This window comes from Chlamydotis macqueenii, chromosome 1 (genome assembly GCF_036417535.1).
Source record: "Chlamydotis macqueenii isolate bChlMac1 chromosome 1, bChlMac1.mat, whole genome shotgun sequence".
Lineage (NCBI taxonomy): Eukaryota > Metazoa > Chordata > Aves > Otidiformes > Otididae > Chlamydotis > Chlamydotis macqueenii.
Window position 1 is genome coordinate 7,649,732 of NC_141556.1, and position 24,437 is coordinate 7,674,168.

At 41.6% G+C, this 24,437-nt stretch overlaps 1 protein-coding gene across 2 annotated transcripts in view; it reads right to left on the reverse strand.

The window, feature by feature from the left end:
- BEND7 (BEN domain containing 7) overlaps positions 1–24,437 on the reverse strand; it is a 50,657-nt gene that overhangs the window by 17,770 nt on the left and 8,450 nt on the right. For both annotated transcript variants that reach the window (XM_086745320.1, XM_086745327.1), the window contains exons 3-6: positions 17,147–17,446; positions 10,567–10,689; positions 7,820–8,085; positions 3,361–3,586 (exon numbers count right to left, since the gene is read on the reverse strand). In XM_086745320.1, coding sequence (XP_086601446.1) covers positions 3,361–3,586; positions 7,820–8,085; positions 10,567–10,689; positions 17,147–17,446 — 915 coding nt within the window. The remainder of the gene's footprint in view (positions 1–3,360; positions 3,587–7,819; positions 8,086–10,566; positions 10,690–17,146; positions 17,447–24,437) is intronic.

Genomic DNA, 24,437 nt, shown 5'->3' on the forward strand with positions numbered 1-24,437 from the left:
CATGGGGCATCCACAGGTCCTCTAGGTAACCTGTTCCAGTCTCACCACCCTCCCTGTAAAAATATTCTTCCTTATGTCCAATCCAATCTATATCTACCCTCTTTCAGTTTAAAACTGTTGCCCTTTGTCCTGTCACTATAGACCCTGGAAAAAACTCTCTGTCTTTCTTATAAGACCCCTTTAAGTTTTGAAAGGTCACAATAAGGTGTCCCTAGAGCCTTCCCTTCTCCAGACTGAACAACTCCAACTCTCTCAGGCTGTCTTCATAGGGGAGGTGCTCCAGCTCTCTGATCATCTTCTGGCCTCTTCTGGATTTGCTCCAACTGGTCCACGTCCTTCTTATGTTGGGGCTCCAGAGCTGGACACAGTACTGCAGGCGGGGTCTCACCAAAGTGGGGTAGAGGGGGAGAATCACCTCCCTTGGCCTGCTGGCCACGCTTCTTTTCATGCAGCCCAGGATATGATTGGCCTTCCAGGCTGCAAGTGCCCACTGCTGGCTCATGTCCAGCTTTTCACCCACCAGTATCCTCAAGTCCTTCTCCGCAGGCCTCCTCTTAATCCATTCATCTCCCAGCCTGCATTGATACGGGGGGTTGCCCTGACCCAGGTGCAGGACCTTGCACTTGGCCTTGTCGAACCTCATGAGGCTCACATGGGCCTACTCCTCAAGCCTGTCGAGGTCCCTCTGGATGGCATCCTTTGCCTCTAGCGAATCAACTGCATCACTCAGCTTGGTGTCATCTGCAAACTGGTTGAGGGTGCCCTCAATCCCACTGTCTAAACCATTGATGAAGATATGAAATAGTACTGGTCCCAGTACGGACTCCTGAGGGTCACATCACACATATATCTGAATACAGTTCCTCGACTTCTGCAGGGAAGGACTTCACTGGCTGGATCTCTAGTCAGTAACATAAAGGAAAAATAACAACTTCTGTTCTCTTTTCTTCTTCTTTCTTTCAGTTCTCAGTGAAAGATTGATGTGATTCACAAAGGAAACTGATTGTCCAGGAGAAACACTGCAACTGATTCAACAAGTGCCCCCGAATACCCAAAGTCAAAAGAGATAATTTCTCACCGGCTAATCATCCTGTTGCAGAAGCATTAAATTACTTGTAAGGACGGCAGTCAAAATGTTTTCAGACAGGAAGAGTGATTTTCAAGCAAACAGTCCCCCCTTTAAGTTCTCTGCTCGTTTTTCTCATGAATGTACCCTTTTCTAAACTTTTGTATCTCTGTCATGGAAAAGGACTAAAAGTGCCACGAAAGGGTATCTGGGTGCGTGGCAGAGGAATGGCCTCATGATAATAATGCAAACAACATGATGTTGTTCTTGTGGAGATTTCATACTGGCTCAGTTATTTCTTGGAATAAATGAAACCACAGTGTCTGACAGCCCAGTTCCTTGGAGGGAAGAAGGGGGCTGTTGGAGCCAGGCTGAGTGAAGATCCACAGTACATCAGCTCTTGGCATCTTATTCCATCGCAGCTTTAGGGACGGGCTCCCCTATCAGTGATTAGGCACCAGCATTTAGGCAATGCTGTAAATGCCAATAAAGATCACTGTTATTACAGTGGTACCTAGTGGTACCATCACAGATAAAATTTATCTGTTGGAACTACAACTCCCTCCTTTCTTCACTCAAACTCAAGGGAAGAGATCAAACCAAGCCTCAGAATTTGCTCCGGTAATACAAGCTTAGCTACTAAGAAACACTGCACTCTGCAGCGCGTAACGACTGCTGTTTCAGTAGTGCTGCTGCATCTACTGAAAAACATTTCTTTTATCACAGTGCTGCTCAAATTAGAGGTTTTTTTTTTTTAAGTAATTTTGAACTTCTTTTTCTTCCATTTAACTTATTTATTAAAGCCTTTAAGGAAGAACAAGATATAGGCAGAGTGAATTCAGCTTTGGATTTTTGCAGATGATTGACCTCAGAAAAGGAAGATATAAAAAAGTGTTTGTGATTGAAATCTGATTATAAGCATAACTGTAAGAAAGTCTGCCAGAAACTCTGTGAGATGTATTAGGACAACGGCGTAGCCACAACATATACTTGACTGCAGAACTGCACAGGGTGAAAGGGTCCTCTGGAGATCTCCATGTCCAACCTGCTGCTCAAAGCATGGCCAACCAGATCATGATGGTCTGGACTGTGACCAGTCAAGTTTTGAATATTTCCAGGGATGGAGATCCCACAGTCCCTCTGAGCTCCCATTCCACTGTTCAACCACCCTTATGTTGAAAAAGCTTTTCCTTACACCGTGTTGAAATTTTCCATGTGTCCGATGCCTCTTGTGCTTCTGAGAAGAGTCTGACTCCGTCTTCTCTACACCATCCCATTAGGTAGTTGTGCACAGCAATAAGGTTTCTCCTGCATCTTCTTCTCTCCAGTTCTCTCAGCCTCTCCTCATATGTCACTTCACATACATACTTCACAGCTTACCTGCTTCAGTACTGTAAGACTTGGTGGCCCTCCACTGGACTCAAGCCAGTATGTCAGTGTCTTTCTTGCACAGGGAGGGAGGGCCAAAAGTGGACACAGAAGGGCTTGCAAAAGGTTTCCTTGCCTCCTTTTGCTGCCAATGGACTTAGAGAAGCTATTCTCATTGCCTTGTGTATGCTAGGTTAGCAATCTGTACCTCAGGACAAGTCACAGCCTCTAAAATAAGCTCTACTTTGCAACATAGCCTGTATTTGGCAACTTGAGTATCTTCCCTACTATCTCAGATTTCAAAATAACAGATCCAGTTCAGAATCTCTGGCCTAACACTAGCTCTGTATATGTTGGGATCACAGAGTTTGAAGGAACATGTTATCCCAGAAGACAGAAAACAGTCATCACTAAGAAAAACCACGCAGCACAGGATCCTCATGACAACTAAGAAATTTGATCCCACAGGAGAAGGACCAGCACGGTTCCTGTGAGCATCAAACCCATCTCAGTCTCTGTATTATTTCAGTCTCATCTTAGTCTCAGCCACCAACTATGAAACTATTTACAGAGCAGATGTAGTCAGATACAGTGCAAGCCTCAGAATTTTGATTGAAGAGGATCCGTGATGCTGCCATTATGTTTTCAAGATTTCTTTGCATCTCTGATATCCAGAAAAAAAATAATTATCTTATATGAACATTGAGCTTCTAACCTTAGAGTCTGACTTCAGAAACCAGGATCATTGGCTTAGAATTAACACAAGCTGCCCCTGTAGAAGCTATTTTTAACAAGTGAATGAAAGGGAATAAAAATAAGACTGCATACTTTAATAGGTCTAACACACATCAGATACTAATCCCCTTACACTTTCCTTCGCTGAAAATATGTTCTAATTACACATAGGAAAGAGAGCAAAAACATACCTTTTATTGCACCCACAATATTTTGGTCTAGTCCTTTCCGGTTGTCATTGAGCCCTCTTTTCCTTTTGCCGTTTGGTAAAGAGTTAGCCAAAGTCTTGTCATCAAAAAATGCACAGACCAGCTTCCTAAAAAGCAGACTTCCTGAGCGAGTATAGTTTGACAATATAGAGTCCAGCTGAGATTTCGGCATGAAGACGTCGAAGCCTTCTGCAAGTTGCACTTCTGGCTACCAAAAGAATGTAAATGTTTTAATTAAACAAACATTCAAGGACATTATTTTACTTCATCACGCATCTCGTGAGACTTTACAATCACTTAAGCAAACTATGAATCTCTTCCCAGCTATTCAGTACCACGGCAGCCTACTTCATTGAAATCAAACCCCACCAGTGAGTAAGCACCTTAAAAGGAAAATCAAATAATCATACTCATGTCTAGCCACTGTAACAGCTAACGATTAATGACATTATTTCTAGGCGTACAGCTAACAAAAAGAAAAGAGATACCTTTCAATATTGGATAATAATGACAAACCAGAGGATCATCCCAGAGCAACACTCCTATGTGATGCTTTTTGGACATTTATCTAACCATTTTATGGACTTGTTTCACTGCCAAATGATGTGAACAAGCGCGCCGCGGGGCAGCCAGGCATTTCCAAGAAGCGCAAATGCAGGGTTACTGGCCCCGTTCCGTGTGGTTTCCCAAGAGGGCTTCCAGCGCATGGCCCATATGAGTAGAAGTAGATGATGAGTTTGAGGCTGCCCTTGGAGCCAGCACTTGCTGATCATCCATTTCTCCCTCCTTTTCATATTCCCAAAATACAGCCTTAGAAGAGGATGATGTTAGGTAGACAGCTTATTTCAGCACAAAAAACCTCAGTGGTAAATCACAGGGATTTATGCGACTGCTAGAAAGTGAGATGGAGTTGAAGAAGAGGAAACAAAATCACCCTGTATTTCACAAGAGTCTCATCTCAAGTACGCTGCGGGTCAAAGCAGACAAAGGCCTTCAAGGAAGTCCCCTTACTAAGAGTCTTTTTGCTGCCCCTGTCTGTACATATCAGAAATTACAAGAACAATATTTGCAGTATTTTGTTCTGTGACTACCACACAGTGCTTGCACAAGATGTCTGTAAGGAATAATTATATATCTAGAATGAAGATACATCATGAATAAACTAAAATTTTTAAGAAATTATCTGTAAGTTGGCAAGAGGGGAAAAAAATTAGTGGTCATGATGTGAGAAAATAAGCTACTGTTACAGTCTTGCTCCTAATAACTGGCTCTTTTTTTTTGTCCTGCATGAAAATACATCCACCAGTGATGGTGCGTTTTCCAAGATGTTTACAGAGCAACAGCAAATGCCATCTCACATCAAATCACCTGCAAATGTCTTGAGTCTAGACAGAAGAAAGGGCTGCCAATCTCAGAAGGATTTGGCTGTGTAACTCTTTTCCCATGGATTTCTAAAAATCAGTATCAAGAGAGTTACAGCAAGCAGCATATTTTCAAAGCACATTCTTTCATTGGATATAGATGTGTATCATGCGATAAAACTGAAGTTACAATGCTTTGGGAAGCCAGAATGAAGAATATGCAGATCGTCTTTTTTTTTTTTTTTTTTAAAAAAAGGTCTAAAAAGCACATAAGTTCCTTAGCTTGTTCTGGATGAAAAGTTGTTGGTTTTTTTTTTTACCTTGAGAACTTTCCAAATGCTGAATCCAGCAAAACAGTCAGAGTTACTCTATTTGACATTTGACAATCTTCTGATGTAGGTGGGTTTTTAATATATTACTTCTAAACTTTCTAAACTTTCTGGTGACAGAAAAGATTTTTAAGAGTAACTAAATGTGGGCCAAGTTTACAACTTGGAAAAAAACTCTACTTTATGTTAATCAAAACTCAGAATGTAGTTGTCATGGTGATGAAGGTAACCTGTCCAGTTCTGTTACTTGGGTCTTGGGTCTTTCGATAGCAATCTAAGATGACCTCGAAGACACAAGATGACTAGGGCAGACAAAATATCTTCACTAATACAGCTGTAAAATTAATTTCAAACCTTACCAGTGCACTAGCATGGAGGAGTCAAGGGAGTTTTGACTATTTTATTCTTAATATAGGAATCAATTTGTACATCAGTGAAGCAATTTGAAGGCAAAATGTTGATTTATTCTTGCTTTCCTTCAGTAGTAAACTATTCTTCAATCAAAGACAATCAGCACCTAATTGAACTTCATGATCACTCTGAACGTGATTTCTCAAAAGGAAAAGCATCTGTTAGTACATAATGCTCATGGCATAAGGAACTGGCGGGTAAACTATTCGCGTACAGTAAAATAAATAAGACCTGAATGCCAGAGGCTGTGCTAAAATTAACAGGCAGCGAATTAGATTTAAACCTGGACATTTTAGTAGGTTCTACTATGTAGATTAGAAATGATTAGGTTATAAATGAGGTATTATAACAATAAAACAAACACAAGAAAGTTTAACTAAGAGTAACAATCGTTACATTTTAAAAGCAGTTTCTCTGATTCATGGGCCAGATTAAGAGCTGATCGCACAAAGATTTTTTCCACCTCCGTAAGTAGCTGTACTTAATCTCAGCAAATCTGAACTAATTGCACTGGTTTCGGTAGCCCCAATTTTATACACATTGAACTGAGATTCTTCTTAAAGCTCAATAAATGTTGTCAAAATAACAGCAGCAGCAGTCCTGGCGTACGACGCAGCACACACTACAGTCATCCCTTGCAATATTCTCAAGGCAACATTTATCTATGGTGCTGCGTAAAACGGCTCTCAGTTTTTTCAGGCTCTCAGACACACTGGTTGTGAGCACACTAGAGATGCTCATGAATAAACAGGAAAAGATAATACTGCCATTCATTGTGAAACAAGTTGCTTTCTTCAGCCTTCTCAAAATGTTTAAGGTCACATTTTATTTTTGCTGTTAAATTTATCTGTTTTCAGAACTCAGCTGTTTTCTTTCCAGCGACAAACCAAAATAAATTTGTCTGTCTTGGAGTTGCGGCTCTGTAAATTTAGTCAAACAACTACTGTGGCAAGCAAAGGCCAAAGCATGGGGGGGCAGGTGAGGACCTGATTTATGAGCCACATGTTTTCCTTTCTTTTTTTTTATTTTGGTCAAATTGGCACTTACAAAGAATTGTGTCCAGCGACAGAACACATTCATAAAGCCAAATTAAATTCCATCACAAGTACTAAACTGTTTTCGAAACTGTGTTTCAAGCTGAAAACAGTGCCATGAGCAAAGGAAAATTATAAGCACAAATTGTGTACAGGAGATAAATTACCAGTCCTTCCCCAAACCATTCCCTCAAACATTATTAAGAGTAATGCTACAAAAGGAAAAGCTCTGAAAAAGCATCAAACTAGTTACTCTACATCACTACACTGACTCCATGGCATGAGACTGCAATCTAATTAGTGGTGTGGCTTGCATCTATATAACTGAATTATCATGAGTGCTCTTTTTTATTATTAGTTCCCACTTCCAGAAAGGTAAAACATTATCTGCTGCATTGTTTTCATTTACGCTTATTGATATTGAATTTAATTATGTTTTTCTAGCTCATAGTACTTAGGAAATTGGAAACTGCCTGCTTAAAATTAAAAATATATTAGAAAAATTAATGATCAGTTTAGTCATCAGTGAATTGGTTCAAGTGATATCTATTTGGCCATTAAACAACGCCAATCAGCCACCAGACACGTGACGTTTCTATCAATGCATACATGTTGCGTGAATCAAGGAAATATGCTTATTGCAATTTTACATGTGACAAGTACACATTTTAAAAGTGGCAAATTTTGGCCCCTTTAGTCACACTGACATCATCAACAGCATCAAGGCCTCCATCCAGCAACCACAGCAACGAAGACCAAGTGACCTGATTCAGCAAAGACTGAGGTATGAATTTTACAGAGGTGAGGAGTCCCCTGAAGCCAGCAGGACCAGCCAGCCAGGAAACGCAGCACATAAATACCCCTTAGCAGGATAAGGGCATACGTGTGGACTACGTGCACTCATCAGCAAACAACAGGGTTGTGAACGGTTTATACACGCAGCACTTTTCACGGCTCCTGATCTCACGGTGGCTCTTGGCAACAGGAGAGATGAAGAACAAGTTTCCACTGCAAGCTCAAACAACATGCAGCTCTGAATCCAAGGGAGAAGTACATGCTCATGAAAGTTGAAAAAAAAAACAACTAAATTTTGTAATCAGCACTCAGTTAGAAAAAAAATCCCCAAACTTTGTAATCAGCACTCCCCACTTCTAACCCTATTGTCCCCTTCCAATCCTACCCAAGATTTGCTTGTTTATTGTAACAAAAAGTGGGAACAAGCATCAACCTGACGTGAGGACTCATTCTCCTGAATAAGTTAGTGCTTTAAAATCCTATGATCCCAAGCATTAAAATATTAACTTACATCTGATGAAGCTGATTCAAGGATAATTCCAAATCCTGAAACAGGGGTTTCTGGTTTTAAGGGGGTTTCAGCTGCTTGCAGACTCGATCGTTCAGAGTTTACTGATAGCTTCTTTTCACTCTCCGCAGCACTAGGTTTCTTATTCATGGTAATTTGTTCAACAGTTTTGAGGGGTAATTTTTTCTTTTTATTTCTCTTTCTTGATATTGTTGACTTCTGCGTGCAAATCAGAGGAACAGGAGGCTGCTGTCTGTTTTGAGTCCCAACTGAACAAAAGAAAGTAATGAATTACATTTATAGACAAAAGCACATGTATAAGCACACAGACACACCATTAAACTACTGACACACTGAACTCATCTTCTGGATAAGCGGCACGGTTTTCAGGGCTGTTTGTGCATGTGAAACAGTGACATTTTATCACCTCTGCATAATTTTCCAATCTGTACAACGGGGATACTGACATTGAGCTCTACTATGAGGTTTTTCAAGACGTACTGATGAATAGTGTTTTAGGAAAATTAGGAATACGTGTTTTTTTTCCTAGTGACCACTGGATGGTTGTTGACATAAAGGATTTAAGCAATGATTAATTTGTATACCCTCTTGAATGACTGAGAATCTCATTGTCTTTGAGTATCTTTTCCTGATAAAGTAAGATAATACAAATGCTAATGCAATTACAGTTATTTTTATGAACGTAGTCACCAAGTTAATTAGCTCAGCAAGAACATTTCAAGTACCATTATATCAAGAATGAGTGAAAACACTATAGTTTAATTTTTGGGAAAAAAGTAACCCAAAATTGCATCAGTTTGTTTTGCTCATACACAGAAGCTGATGGTTCAAGTGTCACATCTCAAACCTAAGAAATCATATTTTAAATTTATCAATATTTTGCATTTTTCACTATCCACAATAACTGGTATAAATTAAGGCTCCAATCCTGAACCTGGATCAATGTGAATGAGTCCTCCAGCAGAATGCTATGCAGATACACTTGTCTGCATGAATCAGTAACATCAAGGTCAAAATAAAAAAAGCCAAAAGTGCTACACATTTTTGCTTCGCCTCATGCAAATCAAACTCATCAAGCTACAGGTGAACTACACATGGTCCTCATCTACAAAGCTTGAGGAAAAAATCCTTACAGTACTGTTTATTAAAAGATTTCAGAGTTATTTCATTTCTAGCAAGGATCTACAAGACTGTAATTTGTAGTTTATCATTTAGACAGAAGGCTGTTTGAATACTAAAATAAGTTATTACACTTTCACTTATATGTTTGCATTTTAGGGTTTTTTTCCTTTTAGCAACAAAAAAGCCCAATTATTTTTCTCCTCTGCAAAGCCATTATTTCATGCCTAGCAGAATATATGAACTAGTTCCAGTGAATCAAGAGATTCACTAACTAACAAGGTACTTATACAGTAGATATATAATAAATAAGAAACATTCCTGATATGGAGAAGCCAGCTTTTCTGGCATAAACCCCAGTTCTGTATCTCTCACCCATAAGCCATTTTTAATCATACACACAATTTCAATGAAATCGGTGCAACTGCGCAAAGAATTTCCTGTCCCAGGAGAGCCTGCACAGCCAGACCTTCATGCTGTTCTTTGTAAATTGATGACTTTTTGAAAAGCATTTTTATGTGTATCAACTGATATTACAAAACCTGGCTAATCCTTCCTGTTGCTCACTCAAGCATTATACACTGTGGAGACAAGGAGTTTAGTCAGCCCTTCACTCCACCCATATTTCAGTTAATTACTCAACACTCCCTTTTCTTACAGAGGTCTTATCCAGCCACCCTAAGAAAAAAACCTCCATGGCTCCACTCCCCAACACTCACAATGGAGAGGCAATTCAATCTTCAATGTCTCCAACTCCTCTTTGGTATTAACGCTAACTTCTAAGAAGCACAGAGGCTGCAGCTACACAGTAGCCTACCATGACCTACCTAACTCCTAGCTGCCATGACCTTGTTATGTCACTGGCTCTAGTGCTCTTCTCGCTCTGCACTGTTCTGTTTCAGCTCCTAACCTAGCAGAAAACTAGCCCTCTCTTCCCCAGTGAAGAGATTATTGCTGGTTCAGCCAGTAGAAAGAACTGGTAAACCAGCCTGAGGAAGGGTGGAGGCTGCAACATGCAGTGGCTAGCTCAGTTGAGGCTACCGTGGAGCTGTAACTTGAAAGATCTTTGAACGAAATGTTATACAATAACTTTAAATGGCCTTCCATTTTTTAATTTTTTTTTTTACCCCTAAGATTAGTGAATTGGTAAGGAGACAACAGGTAAAGTAGCGTTTTGCACCTCTGAGTGAATACCGTGAAAACAAACTGGGGTTGGTTATGGTGTATTGACCTACCCACACAGATCCCATTACTAGAGTATCTAATCACATCAGAGTTTTTTTTTTTAATTTAGCCTTAAAAGATTCCTACAAAATAACATCCCATGTTACAGGTAAGGATCTGAGAAGTAAAAATTACATTTCCAAGAAGCCTGTGAAAATTTGACTTTGAACGATGTGTCAAGAGAGCAGGAAACAGTCCAGGTTTTCCCGAGTTTCCACATAGATTTGTGTCTTATTAGACCGTTCCTCCTAAGAAGAAGATCATAGAATGGTTTGGGTTGGTAGGAACCTTTAAAGGCCATCTAGTCCAACCGCCCTGCAGCGGGCAGGGCCATCTTCAACCAGATACTTGTCACGGATACGCATGTATGGGACCAGTCATTGTACCTGCTTGAATCTGCATCAATTTTCGCATGGTCTTCAGCTCTTGAAGAATAGCCTGCAAGGTTGACTGGCAATTACATGTACAGCAGTTTGGTCCAATTGATGAATTCACCACTGGGATTTCTCCTGAAAGAGAGAGAAATGAAATGGGGGAGAGACGATGTAACCCACACAAAAACACCAATTACCAGCAGGCATTTGAAGTTATTATCAATATATCTGATTGTGAAATTAGATCTAAAGCAAGAGAGCAAATAATTTTCAACACGGTCTCTTTTAAGAGGAAGAGGGCACTAGTTTTTATCCAATTACTAGTATGTGCAATTGTATACAGTAGGGGATGCAATGTTACATGGGCTCGGAGCGCGAATACAATGCGCTCTTCACAGCAGGGCTCTCTATTGTCAGCCTAGTTCATCTTGAATAACAATAGCACCAAACCTCATTATAAACATAGTCACTTTGTCACACACACACAAAAAAGCCCATCTCCCAGAAGAGTCTTACAAAGAATGAAGACAGTCTGCGTACATTATAAAGGTTTCTATCATGCAATAAAGAATTTTTAAACTGCCTGAATGTTACATGTGATTCTTTACCATGTGAAGAATTGAGAATGAAAATAAAATACCCTGTTCAGAGGAAAAAAAAAAAAAAAAACAGGATGGAAAAGAACCACTAGGAAGGAAAGCTTTCAAATCTGCTCTTCAATTTGCAGGGTGGGATTGTTTTCTATGGCATGTTTTCCAGCACTATGACCTACAAGATGGGCTTTCCATAGTTTCCCTTTGAAAATTAATATAGTAGTTCAACAGATTCTTCTTTTCTAGTAATTCTTACCGGTGTTTAACTGAATTTACATACTTCTAGTTCTAGCCCTCAGCAGTGCTTTTGTTACTGCCTTGCCTTCCAGAAGTTTTGCATCGTAGGTCCTGGATTAGGACAGGCTGTAACAGCTGAGAGATTTCAAGCTTTACCTGAGCAGTAGTATCCTACACTTTAGTTCAAAATAGCCGTATCTTTAGCTTTAACGCTGCGAATAAAAATCTCAAAATTCAACAAAACACCTAGCAGTATCTGCTTGAAACTGAGGCCAGATGGGATACATCTCCCGCCATTTCAAAACGTGCTTACATTCAAATTGATGGCTATTTTACTGCTCATCAAAGCGTGCAAAAGGAGGGATGATTATTTTATGAAGATAGGTACAAATGGATCTAACAAAAATAATCTTGCTTGGTGTTACATGTGGTGGACTTCAGAGAGTGTATCTCCCTTTTTCTTCCATAGCCTGACAGTTATCATGTGCCCTTTAATCATTTCCTAGCTAAACTGAACATAAGCAACCCATTTAATCTTCGCTCATGAATCCTCCTATTTTTCGTTATTACTTTTGCTTTCCTCTGAAGCCAAATCAATTTATTAATATCTTTTTATGTTTGGTTTGCATTCTTTCATCAGAGTTCCCCTAATGTCAGACCCATACAGATCCCCTGACTTCAATCCTCATCTGAAATGGCTGAAAATCTGGTCACCACTAGATCGCTCCCACCCTTTCCTAGTTCTTCCAGTGTGTCCCTCCATCCTCAAATCTCCCGTCCCAGGCACTTGTCCTCTACCTCCTTCCATTCAGTCCTTCAGCTCTGAAGCAACATCTATTCAGGCTTGAGTAAATTCGTGGTCATTCTCCCAAAAGTGAGCCACTTGTAAAGCTAAACTGATGCGTCACTTAAGGACTGCTGGCATCTTCTGGGTGTCGCTCTCCTCCTTTCCTCAGATATTTACATTGTCCACACTACTGCAATTACAGATTTTGTTATTTTAAAATGCCATCCATGGACAAAAACTGTAAATACTTGTGCTGGTTTTGGCTGGGACGGAGTTAATTTTCTTCATAGCAGCTAGTATGGGGCTATTGGATGTACCAGAAACAGTGTGGGTAACGCAGGGATGTTTTAGTTACTGCTGAGCAGTGCTTACAGAGTCAAGGCCTTTTCTGCCTCTCACACCACCCCACCAGCGAGTGGGCTTGGGGTGCACAAGAAACTGGGAGGGGACACAGCTGGGACAGCTGACCCCAACTGCCCAAAGGGATAGTTCACCCATATGGCATCATGCTTAACATATAAAGCTGGGGGAAGAAGGAAGAGGGGGGACGTTCAGAGAGATGGCATTTGTTTTCCCAAGTTAACGGTTCAGCGTGATGGAGCCCTGCTTTCCTGGAGATGGCTGAACACCTGCCTGCTGACGGGAAGCAGTGAATGAATTCCTTGTTTTGCCTTGCTTGCATGTGCGGCGGCTTTTGCTTTACCTGTTAAACTGTCTTTATCTCAACCCATGAGTTTTCTCACTTTTACGCTTCTAATTCTCTCCCCCATCCCACTGGGGTAGAGTGAGCAAGCGGCTGTGTGGTGCTTGGTTGCCAGCTGGGATTAAACCACAACAATACTGCATTAAGATAAATGGAGTAGGTTAAGAATATCTGCAAATCTAGCAAATACAAGTGCAATAGTTCCACCAGCTTCTTCTCTCCAAGGTTTAAGCTGTAACTATAATAACTTTTTTTTAAAGTAAAAAGCGATCTGGAAAACAGGCTGAGAGTCTCAGATTAAAACAAAAAACAGGTTACTGAGTCAGCAGGACTCTGCCTAGTTTGATCTCAGCCTTCCTTTGTACACTGTCTATTCACACTGAAAATTCCTAGGAGCATGAATGGGATTTTATCTTTTCAATGGTCCATAAAGTGTTTAGCCCATTGTTATAGGTACACATGGAAAAAAAAAAAATTGTTATCTTTAGCTTTGCAGCAGATGACTCAGAATCCCTCAAGGTGACTCCACCAACACCTTTTACCTATTTGTTAAAGGTAGACTTTTAAGTAGATGAGGTTCAAGACTACTTATAATTTAATAGCATCAGCATAACTCCATACCCTTCAGTAAGACAAGTAGGTACCCCAGAAACGGAGTCCCAGGAAATTAGGAGAGTTTTATTAATAAAAGTCAAATACACAGTAAGAGCATCCTTCCTCCAGTGCTTTCTCAGTTGTTTTAGACTAATAAGCTCCACAGGATAAGGCACATCCTCTTTCTTGATCAGAATCCAATATTCTAGTGGGCCTCTGGAAACAGTATCTGAAAGACTGCACTGATGGCTTTTGTTTCCTTCTTAACAAAGACTCTACATCATGGTGAGTTGCATGTGAAAACTTGGACAAATTGTATCAGTAAACACCTGTACATCTTTCCTGTTGCAATATAACGTGTTCCTAATGAAAGTACGCAGGCTCCTGATGGAAAAGCAAAGGGTCTATTTTCCCATTGAGGCATGGGGATTTACATTATAATCCACATTAGCCTTGATGGAAATTACCCGTGTAAATCTACCATAGGAACTGGAAATGGGAAAAGAGACCACCAATATTTCAAATCAAAGCAGGGTTCTACTGACTTCATACATATTCATGACGGTCTTTTATTTTCTTTCTATCCTCCCTCTTCTGATCAGTTACTGTATTGTAAGAAACATCTTGTGGAGTGTTCTCAGTCATTGTTCCAACCACTATCTTTATCATTTTTAGAGGACAAAAGCAACCCTTTTCAACTTGTTATAAATCAATTTTTAATTTTAAAAGGAGAACAGACTTTTTATTTTTATGAAGGCGTCTTTAAAGAGCCATCTCCCTCTCTTTTGGAAGCTAGCCACCAGGCAAATTTGATACCAGTTTGTATGACTGAGAGAAGGAGACGACACAAATACATTAGTTGCTTGCCCAGTGCGAGCAGCAAGTAGCCCACAAGTTTTTATCTGAAAAGTATCCAAGTGCAGTCCATTGAAAACGATCTTGACGTAACCAAAAAGCAGTTCAGGTGCTGTATCACTGCCAGATTTGCCACAGAATGTAAGAAACTAAATTAGAATGTTTTAGATAGACTCTATGAGTTTGTTGTCTCTAATAGGGCAGACAAGCTACTCACTGTTTGTAGCCCCAAGAGGCTTCCACTAAACGCAGCGGGTCACAGACATTTACCTAACATCCTGAATTGTGGAACTGCCGCCTTAAATCTGGTTTGGAATAAATCACTTTGCTTTTCAAGTACGTTCCTACTCTTCCCTCTGTTGCAGCAATGCCTAGGCTCCCCTCATTCCTCCTTTTCTCTCTTCAGCTATTTCTGCCAGTAACTTTTTCACAACTGCGTTCTACACCAGCACCTCTAAACATTCATTCCAGTCTCTCCTTGAACCACCTTTACCACGTGAGTAGATAACTACACGAGGTAGACGGACTTAGCATGCCTATCACTTTCAAATTGAGTAATTCAGACAGCCTACAACATTTATCTTGGCTTCCTATATGGTATCTATCCACAATGGACAGAAGAGTTCCTGGAGTCGGACCATCTGCTACAGATGCTTGGACACCTCCCCAGTGACGACCTAGGCCTGACAGCCCCAATTAACAAGCTTACATCCTACCTAAACAGTTTTGCTCTGATGAGTTTAAACACCATGCTAAGTACCAAAGAGAAGTATCTCCCTTGAGGTATTGTTCAGCATTTCTACACCCAGCTTTTAAGGACTTTGTCCACACTCCGAATAAAAATACTGAGTTAGATGCTCAGGCTGCCAACGCAAGGGAGGAATCAAATATGTTACAACGGCCACCCAGAAGAGCTGTGTGCTGGGTGAAGAGCAGTTTCAGAGCTTGCTCACAGCCCTGGAATGCATCAAAAGTTTTCCCTTCCTAGAGACCAGGCTTCAGAGCCAAAGCAGCAAAACTGTCCGGCAGGATCGCAACACCCCACCGGAGGCAGACACCTAACCAAAGAGCTACGCAGATCGTCTTTGCAAAGGTGGTCAGCGGAGAGGGCCCACACCCATCTTTATATAATAACCTAAAAGATTGCATTCCTTCCTGCAGCAGGACAGCTGCAGAGGGAGGGGTGGAAGGTGTGCCCTGGTGCACTCCCTCAAGAGCTGGGAGCTTGGACATTCCTCCTGACCAGCCCAGGAGGTCGCTCAACCCAACCCTTCTACTGTCTCACAGACCGTTCTAACCTGGAGGAGAGCATAAATAAGCCAAACACTTCCTCCTCGTATGAAAAATTAAAGCGCTGTCATTTTCTTGCATATGGGGCCAAATCCTGTCAACATGTTTTAGCTCACATGCTGAATCAGGCCCCTGAGGGGATAAAGGTGCTGCTCCACCTACTTTCTGGATCTGGGAACTAGGCACCTAATCTGTGCAGGCTTGGGCACTTTCGTGCATGCAGAGAACTGTCCCAGCCAGTGTCCAGGGACTCTCAGGGCCAAGAGGGAGATGCCTGATGAATTTCAGGTCCTTCCACATTTAGAAGGTTTTTATGGTGGGATTTTGAAAGCACAGTTTTAGACTTGAATGCTAAATCCCATCTAGTGTTTTCCCCTCTCCCCTGGATCCACACCTTTAAAAAAACCCACAACTGCTTTTTTTTTTTGCATTATAAAATAAATAAAACTAGCATAACTTACTGCAATATCTTTCTCCAGGTCAACCGGACCTCTGTGTTAATCACAGAAACAGTCAATCTGGTGAAACCTAGGGCTGTATGTTTTTTAGTGCAGTGACAGTACTTCCTAAAGGACAGTACAGAGAAGAACAATAGTATTTTTCTTTTACACTGTTACAAGCAATGAGAACTTGTATGCCTTCAGAGAACAATACACAGCAGATGCTCCTTTTGGGAACTATGGATACTTTCAGAATCAACTGGAAATTGACAATGTTTTCAGATGCAATCTCACAATTTTTTATTTTCCAGAATTTAGAACTGAAGTACCCCTTCAATATAGCAACTTCTCCCCCCTCCCCCCCCTAAATTTAGGGTTGAATATCAGGAGAAAAACTTTCTGAATTGAATTTAGATCATTAAACATGACATTCAGGATTCTGGCAGTAAACCCTCCATTCTCTGGGACTTAAAACAAGAGAAAAGCATTTCAGGAGTACACTGCCATCTACTTTAGGGCAGAATTCTCTGCCAATACAAGAGATACCAGGCTCTGGTACATGCTGTTCATAGGTAGACCCCATCATCTCTTTTCTCCAATGGTCCCATCAGAATAAAAGCCTAAGGCTGTGATGGCATTTTGTACCTGGAGTTTGGTGGCCAGTTATAGGCTGATGCTACCCCTTTATGAAAGTCAGTAGAATCCTGCTCCGCAAGTGGTGTCACAAGAGCGCTACATTACTCATCACAGAGGAGTGGTAGAGGTTGACATTTAATTAGCTATGAATTTAATAACAATGGCAAAAGTTGTTTTAATAAGTACTGTATAGAAATTAAGCCTGTAACAGCATTGAGTAATTCTGTGCTATCACCAGAAATCCATTTTAAAAGCTAAGACAGATGGTAGCAGAACGCACGGTGCCCACTTTCGCACCTTTTCAAAGTGATAACTATGTGCTCATTTTGTAGACTCTGAACTATCACCGATTTCAGTGTAGCAGTACAATAAATCATCACAACAAAGGCAGACATTTAGTACAGTAGAAGGAAAGAAAAAAAAAAGTACTATTTTCAGTATCTAATGCAGATCATACCATTGGATGCCACGCTTCGTGTTTGATTTTGGAACGTTTTAGATCGAGTTCCATATTGCCCCGAAAAATGGCTAGCTTGGGGTGATAATTCATTCCATGCACCGCTCTGTGAAGGATGAAGGCTCGCCTGGGGCTCTGCAGGGGGATTCAGGCGCTGGGCCCAGGCTAAGTCTAAATCTTGAGGCTCCTCCTTCAGTTTTTCTCCTTCTTTGCCAACTCGTTGATAGATTCTTCCAGTGCTGTCATTCAGTAATCTTCTCATCCCTGTAATTTGTTTTTTAATTTCCCAGCTTTCATCTCCTAATGAAAACAGAGGCACAGTTATCACTGTAAATTAGCAAAACCGGTAATGGGTAGAGATTAGTGATTTTAGATGCCAGTAAGAGTTGGAGTACAAAAATAATAACTAAAGATGAGAAAGAAAAGAGATGGTTGAGTGGTCGTTGGCATGTACCAGGCTACGCTTTAACACAGTGATGGTTGACATCTCTAAGGGCTGAAAGACCTGCTGAACTTGGCTTTCTTGATGCCGTTTCTAAACCTTTGATGAGTAAGATTATTTTTCTCCAGAAGGAAATAATAATAGCTAGAGGAGTTTCAAATAAACTGTCCTTTTAAAAGACTGATGCTATTCAGACATTGACATCAGTGGATATTTTCCCCAAGTAAAGCCCAAAAGGATCAGACTCTTTATATATCAGTTTGCTATATGCTGAAGGATAGATCCTACAAAGAAAAAATAAACCACAAAAAGCATCACACCACACACACACAGAGCAACACTGCATCTATTGATTTTAATGAACAGGATCAGTTCCTTAGTCCACAGAATTTAATAATACTGGATTATACAGGAATAAATTAAAAGGCAGCTAATATGTGTATAACTGTATATAGCCTAACTGCTGGGCGTCTTAAAAATGTAGATTATGAAAAAAAAATGAAAATACACACAAGAAAAATATGACTGTTCCAAATAAATTCAAGGCATTTAAATAATAACAATTACATACTTTAATACTCCTGGCACCATTTAAGTATTAATTTTACGTATGAAACTGCTGATTGCACAATGAATATATTTGTTTTGGGCAGATAGTAGCTATTTTGCTCGTTAAAGCATGCATTACATTTCACTAGTAATAAGGAACCGTTCATAGCCCCTTCTGAAATAAGAAGCTTCTATTTTTTACTGGTAATAGAAAAATCAAACATCCTAAGCAAACTGAATAACCAAGATCAAGAAACTGATGAATCAACCTGCTTTTATAGTATACTTAACACAGTAAAACTTGGTATCCTCTGCGCAATTTACATTTGCGCTTCCCAAAACAAACTTGCAAGGGAAAGTTCAGAAGAAAAAAAAACCAAGCCTCCAAAACCCAAAATGCAACATGCATCACCTCTGGTTCAACAAAGTATTCGAAAGTGCACTGATGCTAGGCACATGGACAGTTTTATCAAATCAACAGTATTATTTCATTGCCTAAACTTAGGTGTACGCTTAGGTATCTGGCTCAACCAGACAGCTAAGAAAGCAGCACCCCACTCCCCAACATGGGCCAAGCTCAATGCGGCAGGGATACGTTGCAAGCCTGGCGTATCCGGGGATGCACAGTGCCCAAAAAGAGGGAGTTTTTGCTCTAGGAGGCGAAGAAGCAGAAGGGGAGATGAGCTGTACGATCCGCTGCAGCCTCTGCTGAATCAGAGCATCTCCCGCTTGACCTGGCGCACCGGTTCCCTGGGCTGGGGCCAGCTGGCTCCGGCGCACCCTGATCCAGCGAGGAGAGTGGGTGGTTTGCAAGAAAGCTCCTACTCCAAACTTAGAAAAATATTTGTCAACCTCGTACAGCGATACACTATCATAATTTCCACTCCAGCTAAAGCAGCAAAAAAAGCCTTTTGCAAGGAAGTTCTGCAGTGTATTTATTTTGTTGGGTTGCAGAATTATGCGCATGGGTGTGATTTAATTAACAAATCACAGCACCAATTCCTCTAAAATGACAGGTTTTGGCCCCAACTCAACCAGGGGTTGACTGTTTGTGGTTCCCAACCTCGAGAGGCCACAGAGCACCACCAGACTCCAATTACTGAGACACTCAGACCCGTACCTGAAGACTGCCTTTCTCCTGTACGTGGCTGTATGTGCCCATATCCGAGCTCCAAACACTCCCACAACACTGGAGTGTGAAGCAATTCCTCACTGTCACACCATTTAGCAGTACACTGGGCTCTCAAGAGTTTTATGTTGGCAATTCAGATTTGTGTTCAATAGCAAAATGTACCTGAATATATATATAAAATAAAAGCTTCCCATTCACCTCCTCCTTCGGGTTTTGTGACTGCATGCTTGTGAGGTGACACAGTGTTGGAAAGATTAAATTTCCCTTACCCAATTACATAAAATATTAATGTTAATTGAGCTTATTCAGCCTTGATTCTGGTCCCTTGCTCCTTCATATAGAGGCCTTCCTATACAGTGACATGAGCACATTTATTTCCAAATAGAAAAAAAAAAATACTATATTGATGTTACAGCCAACCCTGAACTTGCATCCTACGTAAGCATGCCTCCGCTTTTAGGTAGCTCCTACTTAAAACTGGGAGAATCCTGCTTTGTGAACTTGTTTGTTGGGTTTTTGGGGGGTGGATTATGTCTGGGTTTTTTGTTGTTATTTTGTTTGGGGGGTTTTTGTTTGTTTCACCGTTTTTGTTGTTTGGTTTTTTTTTTTCTTTCAAAATGTTTTGCAAGGAAGGTCACTGAAAACATACAGGCTATTGGCTTGGTCTTCAGTGCAAGTCTCCATCCCTCCTCTCCCAGTTATGACTTTTCAGAGCTATTAACTTGTAACTGGCCAGCGACAGCGGCATCCTTCCTGACACGAGCAGAGAGTAGCTGATGTTATACCAACTGAATCTGCAGGCAAGTGCAGGAACAGTAACAGATTTAACTTCTTGCTCCCTGGTTATCTCATTTGGCTATTAGCTCTAGAGCCCAATGATAGCGTTTTGTTATCAGCTATTCCACTGCTGTTGATTTTCACAGATAATAACCATGTAATTTAAAAATGAAAAAAAAAAATAAAAAAAAAAGGAAGATGGGACACAGAGAGAAAACCAAACAGCTCAAGCTACTATGTCCTGCTGAAGAGCCAGCCCTCTTTTTTCAATGCTGAATGGGATAATCAAGCACTAAAAAAAAAGTTTATTAGATAAAAATCTGCATTACCTATCTGTGAAAAGCCTCCTGAGACAGATGTTGAGGCCAAAGAGAAGCAGTGCGTTATTTCAGCCTCTCCCTGTACCCTTGTACATGTACCAGAGGTCCTCACCGCTCCCGAGGAGATGGGGACGCCTCCAACCGGCAGGCTGCAGGTTTTGCCATTGGGATTCCCCATAGAAACCCTTCGGTTTTATCTGAAACCAACGAATTTACTAACAAAACACTAAAATACTATGCAAAATAGATAAGCATGGCAAGGTACAGCCCTGTTTAGGAACTTATATTTAAAGACGAAAATAGTCCTAACAAAAACTTATTATCATTTCTTAAAACTTATGATTAGAGTTGTTTTAATGACGGCCCCTTATATACGTCCTATTTTTTTTCCACATGACCTGACTCTAATCTTATAAAACAAACAAACAAAAAAAAAGGCAAAATGAAGCCCTTTCATAAATACTACATTAAATATTCATAAAAATTATTTTCCCAAAATTAATTCCAATCTCTTTCCTTACTGAAAGTGTGCACAGTATAAAAACTTCCTGCTTTGAAAGTTATAAAAATCTTTACAATTACAAAGGCACAAACATAAAGCAGAACTGTCCTAGAATGAAGCAGCATCCACATGCTAAACTGCCCCTGTCTGAAGCAACAGATCTGTAAACAACTCCAGTTAACAAGATATTATCGATAATTCATTAAGTCCATTCTCTTTTCCTCTATGCGCCTGACCATGTTTTCACTATTATGCTTATTAAACTTAACATAAACATAGCACACTGCCTACAAACAAGTTATGCTCTTCTCAATAATTTGTCAAACCTTATCACAGTGCTACAAAGAATGATATAATGATACGCAACCATACCCACATGTTAAAATATTGATTTTATTCCGGCATTAGAGAAGTGGTAACCACAGCTGTAATTTGTGTATGTCTTTTGAAGTGTAGAAATCTGTGTTTGATGTTTTCTTCCTTTGACTGGAAGGTGACATGGACAGTGGGATAGAGCGCATCCTCAGCAAGTTCACCGATGACACCACGCTGTGTGGTGCCGTCGACATGCTGGAAGGGAGGGATGCCATCCAGAGGGACCTTGACAGCCTGGAGAGGTGGGCCCTTGCCAACCTCATGAAGTTCAACCAGGCCAAGTGCAAGGTCCTGCATGTGGGTCATGGCAATCCCAGGCACAAATACAGGCTGGGCAGGGAATGGATTGAGAGCAGCCCTGAGGAGAAGGACTTGGGAGTGCTGGTGGACAAGAAACTCAACATGAGCAGGCAATGCGCCCTTGCGACCCAGAAGGCCAACTGCATCCTGGGCTGCATCAAGAGGAGGGTGGCCAGCAGGTCGAGGGAGGTGATTCTGCCCCTCTACTCAGCCCTGGTGAGACCCCACCTGGAGTACTGTGTCCAGTTCTGGAGCCCCCAGCACAAGAAGGACATGGACCAGTTGGAGAAGGTCCAGAGGAGGGCCACGAAGATGATAAAAGGGCTGGAGCACCTCTCCTATGAGGACAGGCTGAGAGAGTTGGGGCTGTTCAGCCTGGAGAAGAGGAGGCTCCAGGGAGACCTGATAGCCGTCTTCCAGTACCTCAAGGGGGCCTACAAGAGAGATGGGGAGAGGCTGTTCAGTAGGACCTGTTGTGATAGGATGAGGGATAATGGTTTCAAAATAGGTAGATTTAGATTGGATATTAGAAAAAAATTTTTTACAATGCGAGTTATAGAACACTGGAACAGGTTGCCCAGAGAAGTGATGGATGCCCCATCCCTGGAAATGTTCAAGGCCAGGCTGGATGAGGCTCTGAGCAACCTGATCTAGTTGGGGGTGTCCCTGCTCCTTGCAGGGGGGTTGGACTAGATGACCTCTGAAGGTCCCTTCCAACTGTAACCATTCTATGATTACATGACTTATATAAACAAATAACCATAATGTTCTCTTGGACGTATATTTGGCAATTAATTTCTTTATTTTAAATGTTTATGTTTCTCATATGTTTTAGGAAATATTCATGAGTAGTTGACTTTTTTAATAGTTTGATTTTCTATGAATTCGTGTCTACTTTTATGTTGTGTTGCTTTGGCAGATGAAACTCCTACAGAAGCTTTTCCTTTCTCAGCTAAACAAATAGGGCTTTTTCCTCCCTCAGCCTGTCTGCTGAAGGTACTTCATGTCTCACACATTTCCACCTCTGTGTCAAACCAGGCTGAAATTGGTGGATGAGTTCAGAAGCTATCGGGAGGGTAGGAATGGTGGCCCGCCAGCCAGACAAGCACACAGGAGCTGATAACATCAGCCTGGTTTGTAAGGAAGCAAGGCTTCGGAGGTGAGAAATAGTGGAAGTCGATGCATACGGCTTGGAAGCTCAATAAAAAATAATAAATAATTGCAATGGGTTATATAATCAAATACATTAAACGCCAGTTTATTAGACACCACTTGAATGCTGCCCTTCCTGGAAGAGGGCCAGCAAAACTCGGCGGCCGTCTTTGAAGATTTTGTAAGGGCTAATTCAGAACAGCTGAAAGAACTGGGAGGCACGTGCATTCAGGGCACGTGTCTCCGGTGCACAGCCAGGCTGAACTCACCGAAACACCTTACCGAGTATTACCTGGAATTCAGGTATTTCCTTAAACAACAGTTATCCTAGAAGGGAGTTAAGCATCCCTTCTCAGCAAAAACGATACCCACGTCAAACCGTAACATTCAAAACTCAAGACATTTTTGCCACTGTCATCTTGCACCGCAAGTGATCCTGAAACAGAAAACTGTGACGGTCAGCATGGGGAAAATAGAGGAGCCATCTGCATGATTCCTTAGCAGATCAAGGGTTTCCTAAATCACACGGGAAGTTGTTGTGACTGCTCTGTGGATAATTTGAATCAGGCACCCGTGTAGCTAAATCGATAGAGTAAGCATGCATTTCTCAAATAAGTGATCCCTAGTCTTTGCTGGCTTTTAAGAACCTGTATTGAACAGGTAACACAGGCAACAACACGCTTTCCAAATTAAAAATCTAAACCCCAAGTCAGCAGGGAGAGCAGTGGTTACGGACAACACCAGAGGGTCACGCAAGCAACACGAATTACGAGCTGGGGACTTTGACTACCCCTAAGCTAACACACAGAATCATAGAATAGTTTGGGTTGGAAGGCACCTTTAAAGCCCATCCAGTCCAACCCCCCTGCAAGGAGCAGGGACATTTCCAACCGGATCAGGTTACATAGAGCCCTGTCCAACCTGGCCTTGAACGCTTCCAGGGATGGGGCATCCACCACCTCTCTGGGCAACCTGTGCCAGTGCTTCAGCATCCTCTTTGTAAAAAATTTCCTTCCTTATATCCAGTCTGAATCTACCTCCTATTTTAAAACCATCACCCCTTGTCCTGTTACAACAGGCCCTACTGAAGAGTTTATCCCTATCTTTTCTGTAGGCCCCCTTGAGGTACTGGAAGACCGCTATCAGGTCTCCCTGGAGGCCTCTCTTCCCCAGGCTGAACAGCCCCAACTCTCTCAGCCTGTCCTCATAGGAGAGGTGCTCCAGCCCTTTTATCATCTTCGTGGCCTCCTCTGGACTCGCTCCAGCTGATCCACGTCCTTCTTAAGTTGGGGGCCCCAGAGCTGGACACAGTACTGCAGGTGGGGTCGCACCAGAGTGGAGCAGAGGGGGAGAATCACCTCCCTCGACCTGCTGGCCATGCTTCTTGTGATGCAGCCTGGGCTGCAAGCGCACATTGTCGGCTCATGTTGAGCGTCTCATCCACCAGCACTCCCAAGTCTTTCTCCTCAGGGCTGCTCTGAACCCATTGCTCCACCCGGCCTGTATTTGTGCCTGGGATTGCCCCAGTTCATGTGCAGGACCTTGCACTTGGCCTGGTTGAACTTCATGAGGTTTCCACAGGCTCACCTCTCCTGTCAAGGTCCCTCTGGATGGCATCCCTTCCCTCCAGCATATTGACAGCACCACACAGTTTGGTGTCGTCGGCAAACTTGCTGAGGGTGCACTCTATCCCACTGTCCCAGTCACCGACCAAGATGTTGAACAGGGCCAGTCCCGATACC